At 37.4% G+C, this 6297-nt stretch overlaps 1 protein-coding gene across 3 annotated transcripts in view; it reads right to left on the reverse strand.

Annotated features, from left to right (window-relative positions):
- LOC111381807 (mitotic spindle checkpoint protein MAD1) overlaps window positions 1–6040 on the reverse strand; it is a 21900-nt gene extending 15860 nt beyond the window's left edge. For 2 of the 3 annotated variants that reach the window (XM_023005638.1, XM_023005637.1), the window contains exons 1-2: window positions 5665–6040; window positions 4314–4413 (exon numbers count right to left, since the gene is read on the reverse strand). In XM_023005638.1, coding sequence (XP_022861406.1) covers window positions 4314–4413; window positions 5665–5862 — 298 coding nt within the window. In that variant the 5' untranslated portion in view covers window positions 5863–6040. The remainder of the gene's footprint in view (window positions 1–4313; window positions 4414–5664) is intronic. The other variant, XM_023005639.1, reaches the window with a different exon arrangement.
- Window positions 6041–6297: the final 257 nt, after the last annotated feature.

Consider the following 6297-nt stretch of genomic DNA (forward strand, 5'->3'; position numbering starts at 1 on the left):
TTCTCAGGATCTTCAAATAGGTCACCATATTTGGTAAGTTGCAAATTAGGAAGCATTAGAGTACTACTTGGCTTAGCTCCCAATTTTCCTGTCTCTATTAACAAGTCTAATACATATTTTCTCTAAGATAAAAGGATGCCTTTTGTGCTTCTTGTCACCTCAACTCCCAAGAAATGCTTCAACACCCCTAAGTCTTTCGTGTGAAATTGAGTGTGAAGAAAGGACTTCAGAGATGAAATTCCCATAGCATCCCTGCTAGTAATAACAATATCATCAACATACACAACAAGAAGAATAATGCCGGATTCAAACTGTTTGTAGAAGACTGAGTAGTCATACTTGCTCTTTTGCATTCCAAACTTTTCTACTGCCTGACTGAATTTTCAAAACCACGCACGTGGACTCTGTTTCAAACCATATAAGGACCTCCGAAAATAACACACTTTTCCATACTCTCCCTGAGCAACAAACATAGGTGGTTACTCCATATAAACTTCCTCTTAGAGATCACCATGTAAGAAAGCATTTTTCATGTCTAATTGATGTAAGGGCCAATTATGTGTAGCTGCCAGAGAAATGAACAGTCGAACAAATGTTAATTTAGCTACTGGAGAGAAAGTGTAGTAATCCACACTATAAGTCTGGGCATGGCTTTTACCTATAAGACGAGCTTTAAGTCTCGCCACTGATCCATCAGGATTAACTTTGACTACAAACACTCATTTACATCCAATAGCCTTTTTTCCTGCAGGTAAATTTACTAAAACCCAAATACCATTAGCATCTTAAGCATTAATCTCCTCTACCATAGCATCACACTAACCAGTATGAGATAAGGCTTCATGTACAGTTTTCGGAAGAGTAATAGAGTCTATGGAGGCAACAAAAGAGCAAGATGACGAGGACAAATGATCATAAGAAACAAAGGATGAAATAGGATAAGTGCACTGACGCGTACCTTTACGAAGAGCGATAGGTAGATCAAGATCATTAGACACTGGATCTGATGCTAAAAAAGAGTTAGGCGCCGAACATGCATCAGGCGGGTTTTGTCGTCTAGAATACACCTGGCGAATAGGTGGAGGTGGTATGGGAGCAACAAGTGTAGAAGTAACATTGGTTGACTGGTAAGTTGCATGATAAACTAACAGATCGTCATCCTCCCCCTTATTGAAAGAAGTATAAGTCGTGAAAAAGAAAGGAATATGTTCCAGAATGGTAACATCAGCTGACACAAGATATTTGTTAAAACTCGGACAGTAGCATCGATAACCCTTTTGTAGACGAGAGTAACCTAGAAAAATACATTTTAAAGATTTGGGATCTAATTTAGTCATCTGGGGACAAACATCACGAGCATAACAAGTACTACCAAATATCCTAGGTTCAATAGGAAACAAGGATTTAGTAGGGAAAAGAACGCTATAAGGTGTCTCATCATGAAGAACAGATGATGGCATTCGATTAATCAAAAAAAGGCAGCGGAGACTGCATCAGCCCAAAATTATTTAGGAACATGCATTTGGAACATGAGTGCCCTAACTGTCTCAAGAAGGTGTCTATTTTTTCTTTCAGCAATACCATTTTGAGAAGGAGTGTCAACACACGAGGATTGATGAAGAATGCGATTCTGAAGCATATAAGTCTGAAAAGAATCGAAAAAATATTCTTTGACATTATCACTTCTCAATGTTTGTATGGAAACATTAAACTGTGTTTTAATTTCAGTACAAAAAGCACTAAAATGAGAAAACAACTTCGAACGATGCTTCATTAAATAAAGCCAAGTCACACGTGAAAAATCGTCAACAAAAGTAACAAATTACTGAATTCCAGTTTTGGACACAATAGGACAAGGTCCCCAAACATCTGAATGAACTAACTCAAAAGGAAATCTAGCTCTTTTATTGACTCGAGGGACTGAGGACGGACGATGATGTTTCGCAAACTGACACGACTCACAATCTATAGATGACACATTCTAAAACTGAGGACATAACTTCTTCAACAAAGGTAGAGATGGATGTCACAAACTACAATATGCTGCAAAAGGAATTAAGACACCTGAACACGCAATAGACTTGGGCACTTGGGTATCCAGAATATAGAGACCGCCTGATTTATGTCCTTTACCAATAATCTTCTTCGTCATAAGATCCTGAAAAAGACGGTAATCAGGAAAAAATGAGACACAGCAATTTAAGGCTCGAGTAAGTTTGCTTACAGACATCAAATTAAAAGAAAATTGTGGTAGACTTAAAACAGAGGATAAGGAAATTAATGGAATTGGACTAATAGTGCCAGAACCGAGAACAAAAGAAGTAGAATCATCAGCTAAAGTAACATTGGAAGGAGACGTATGCGACTGAAAAGTAGAGAAGAGATTAGGATTACCTGTCATATAATCCGTGGCACCAGAATCAATGATCCATTTTGAGGAAGAAGAGAGGAGACATGTATTAGGTTTACCTATCTCAACAATGGCAGAGGTAGAGTGAGACGAGTTCTTCAATGTTTCTTGGTACTGAGTGAATTTGGCAAATTCATCTGTAGAAACTGTAATGGTCTGCACAGAGGATGACATGGGCGTAGTAAAAGTAGCTACAACATGAGCTGAATGAGACTTCTGAAATTTATTGTGCAATTTTCGGCATGAGTATTTGGTATGACCCAGCTCATGACAGCAGTAGCAGATAACTCCTCCTTCATTATGACTTCGATTGACCCGACTACCTATACCGTCGCCTCTTATATTACTTTTACTACTACGACTGAAAAGAGCACTAGAGGGCTGAACAGATGAAGTAACAGAAGCACTGGAATTTGTGCGAAGTACTCTAGTAAAGGTTTCTTGCAGTGATGGAATCTCAACACCGGAGAGAACTTGGGATTTAGCAGTTTCAAACTAAGAATTAAGGCTAGCTAGAAAACTCATCATAGCCATTTGCTCCCATTGAGCTTGCTGAACTTTCACATCTAGACGCAAAGGTAACAAGACATTCAGTTTTTCGTAAGTCTTTTTGAAATTCATAAAATAAGTCTGAAGAGACTGATCTTGTTGTTTGGCACGGTAAAAACCCTTACAGACTTCATAAATACGTGACGCATTTCCTTTCCCACAGTACATGAATTCTAGATATTCCATTAATTCCTTAACATACTCATAGTGATTAATCAGGCTGACTATCTGTGTGTCAATGGAATTACGAATTTGTAAGAATAATCTGGCATCATCTCTTAGCCATGTCTGGTGAGTATTATCCGTTGGTAGATCTTCAATAAGGTGATTATCCATAGAAATACTCCGCAAATAAACTCGAACTGTCTTACACCAATCAAAATAATTTGGACCTATCAACTTATGCTCCGTGATTTTAGACATCACTGGAATGACATCGGTCATAACTAAATTCTTTTGTTTGTCAGCCATCGAAACAAATCACAATTTCCAAATAACAGATCAAAGAAACTGTCCCAAGTCCAACAAATAATAGCCTAAAATAATAGACCCAAATCACAAATGAATTAGACAACTTCATTAAATGATAGCCCAATTAAAGTAGCCCAACACTCTACAATAATCCAATTAGCAACCCAAAATAAATGGCCCAACAGGCACCCAATCCAATCACAAAGTTCAAGATGTCGAGGAAGAAACAAGAAATTCCTACCTCACACGAAGAGATAGCGATCTGCAGACGAAGAACTGACCGAGTTCTTTTCGGAAGTTGAAGAACCCAAAGGCGCCGAATGATGCGAGAAACCCAGAAGAACCAAGAAAACTCGACCGACGAGAGATCAAGAAGCAATCGCCGACGCCGGCAGACCACTAACAAATTTCTCCCTCACGAAGAGAACCACGTGCAGACTTCACCGACACAAAAGGACCACACAGCAACTGCCACAATGATGTAGTCAGCCCATGTGAGTCCCTAACAAAAAATTCGAACTAGACCAAAAAAAAATAAAATATCAAGCAGGAAATCCTCTCTTTGATTGAGGGCTCTGATACCATGTAATTAGGAGAGGAAAAAGTAATTTTCTCATTCAATTCATTATAAGAGATGGTACATATATATATACACAATTGAAATGCTATATTAGGAAGGTTCCCAATTAGGGTTTCCTATAATTAAGTTGTACATTCTATAACATAAATAATGGGAATTCACAAAGCTAAAAGAATATGGGTAACATATCTAAGGAACAGAAGAAATAGAAAAGGTCAAAAGTAGGAATCAAGCGATAAGAGCTTTGTGCTTATATCAGCATGATCTTGAAACTGGGATAAGATCAATTCATTTGACACTAACCCGCTTTGTAGAAATCACCACTCAGTGCTTCTAGTTTAGATTGATAATCGTGTGCTTGCTTTTCTGCACTGCTTAGAGCATCCAGAAACTCTGATTTAACCTACGGCATGAACAAGTTACACAAGACATAGAAATTTCGACTCAGGTCCCAAGAACAAAAGTATCGAGGGATCCACAAGAATGACTACAGCAAATAGTGGGAACCATTTGAAAGACACCATACATAATGCAAAATTAGCCAAGCTCAAATAATTATCCAACTTCTAAGGTTTCAAAGTCTACAAGTTGTATTATGGTTAGAAGACAAGTCATGGTTAAATTCCCATTCTGGACGGTTCAATATACCATTCTGATACGTTTACTGTCAAATTTAAACAAAAAGAAAAAAGAAAAAGACACTGCAACTAATTAGTATTTTTTAAGTGGACTAATCTAGATTCTAGAGAGGGTTAGATGAATACAAGCTGTAGAACATTTGAGCACGTATTTGTTGTCTCCGGTCCAAGTAGAGTAAATTATGAAGCTACCAATAGTTTCGAATTGAATGAAAACTATTTCTCCTTTGATCCCATGTTGTTCTTATGTCACTTTTTTTTTTCTCATTAAATTTTCTGGATGACGGCTAAACCTCTCATCAAGTTTAAATGAAACCAAGTTTCACAAAATAATAGCAATAACTGTTACATAGCTGCCCTCATTGAGAGGATAATTCTGAAACAGTGCTGTAGAAAAGATAAGATGACTGGTCAAATTACATTGACAGGGTTAGCAACTGTCTTAATGTCATCAAAATTACAAATATTCTAGCATGCTTTCAGATAAGTGTAACATTCTCCTCGAGCAGTCATATTGCCGCAAAAAGCCCATTTACATATGCCCCTTCTGTAAGCCAAATGAAATTCAGCAAGGCAACAAAAGGTTTTCATACCAACATAATTAACAAGCATCCAGAGGATATCTTCTATGTCTCTATTGCGAAATGATTGGGTACCAAACAAATTTCTCTTTTACAGCTTATAAGAATTTTTTTCTCCTAGGAGAGGGCATTCACTCCGAAGTCCAGAATCCCGACAGTGCTTTGTGTCAATCAGCTTTAGTGCAAAACCAAAGCAAACGATGAACTTTTCATGGTTCGCTCAATTCCTATAATCAGCTTCGGCACCAAACTAATCAACCATAACTGTTATACTTCCCCAGCCAGCTTATAATTTAATGAGCCCTTAAATATCCATTATACAGTTACAGATTAAAAATTTACACAAAGATTAATGTGATAAATGAAAATATTTAATCTCAAGTATCCAACATAATAAACATGAAAAAATGAATTCCAAAAGTAAGTATGTCATACCATTTGACGGCATTGATAAGTGCAGAGCATTTGGTCGGTGGTAATAGGGGTCGAATGATCGTGCGAAGTTTCCACCACAGGATGGTCCTCGTAAATCACCAGCTGCTGCCTATTGGAGCTTGGGATGTTGGTATCATTGTCTTCCGGCGGCCGTGATTCAGCCCTCCGCTTTCTCGCCGGTGGTGTTCTGAGAATCATTTTTCAGCTACTTCAGTTTTGGGGAATATTGTCTCTATTTGTCAAATCTACAGTGAAAACTAGGGTTTTAATCCCGGGACTCGTGAATCGATCGTAGATGGATGAATTTGAATTCGGAGGCGCCAATAATTTGTAGCTTTTTGACGGTCCAATGCCAATGTTCAAATAATTTTATGGAATCCGATGGTGTTTTAAGCCTTTCTTCAGTCACATTATTTCTATAAAAATGTGTTTTTAATAGTGTAACGAAAGATTTGTCGTTAAAACATAAGGAAAAATTTTCAATTTTTGCGTGTAATATTAGTTTATTAAAATGTGTGGTTAAAATAATATCAAATCAATATATTTTGATGGAAAAATGAGGTTCAAGAGCTAAAATTTAAGCCTTTTTCACAATTAATTCAGGCCTAACGTGAAGTTAACGAGTTATGCTAT

This window comes from Olea europaea, unplaced genomic scaffold, assembly GCF_002742605.1.
Source record: "Olea europaea var. sylvestris unplaced genomic scaffold, O_europaea_v1 scaffold2378, whole genome shotgun sequence".
Taxonomy (NCBI): domain Eukaryota; kingdom Viridiplantae; phylum Streptophyta; class Magnoliopsida; order Lamiales; family Oleaceae; genus Olea; species Olea europaea.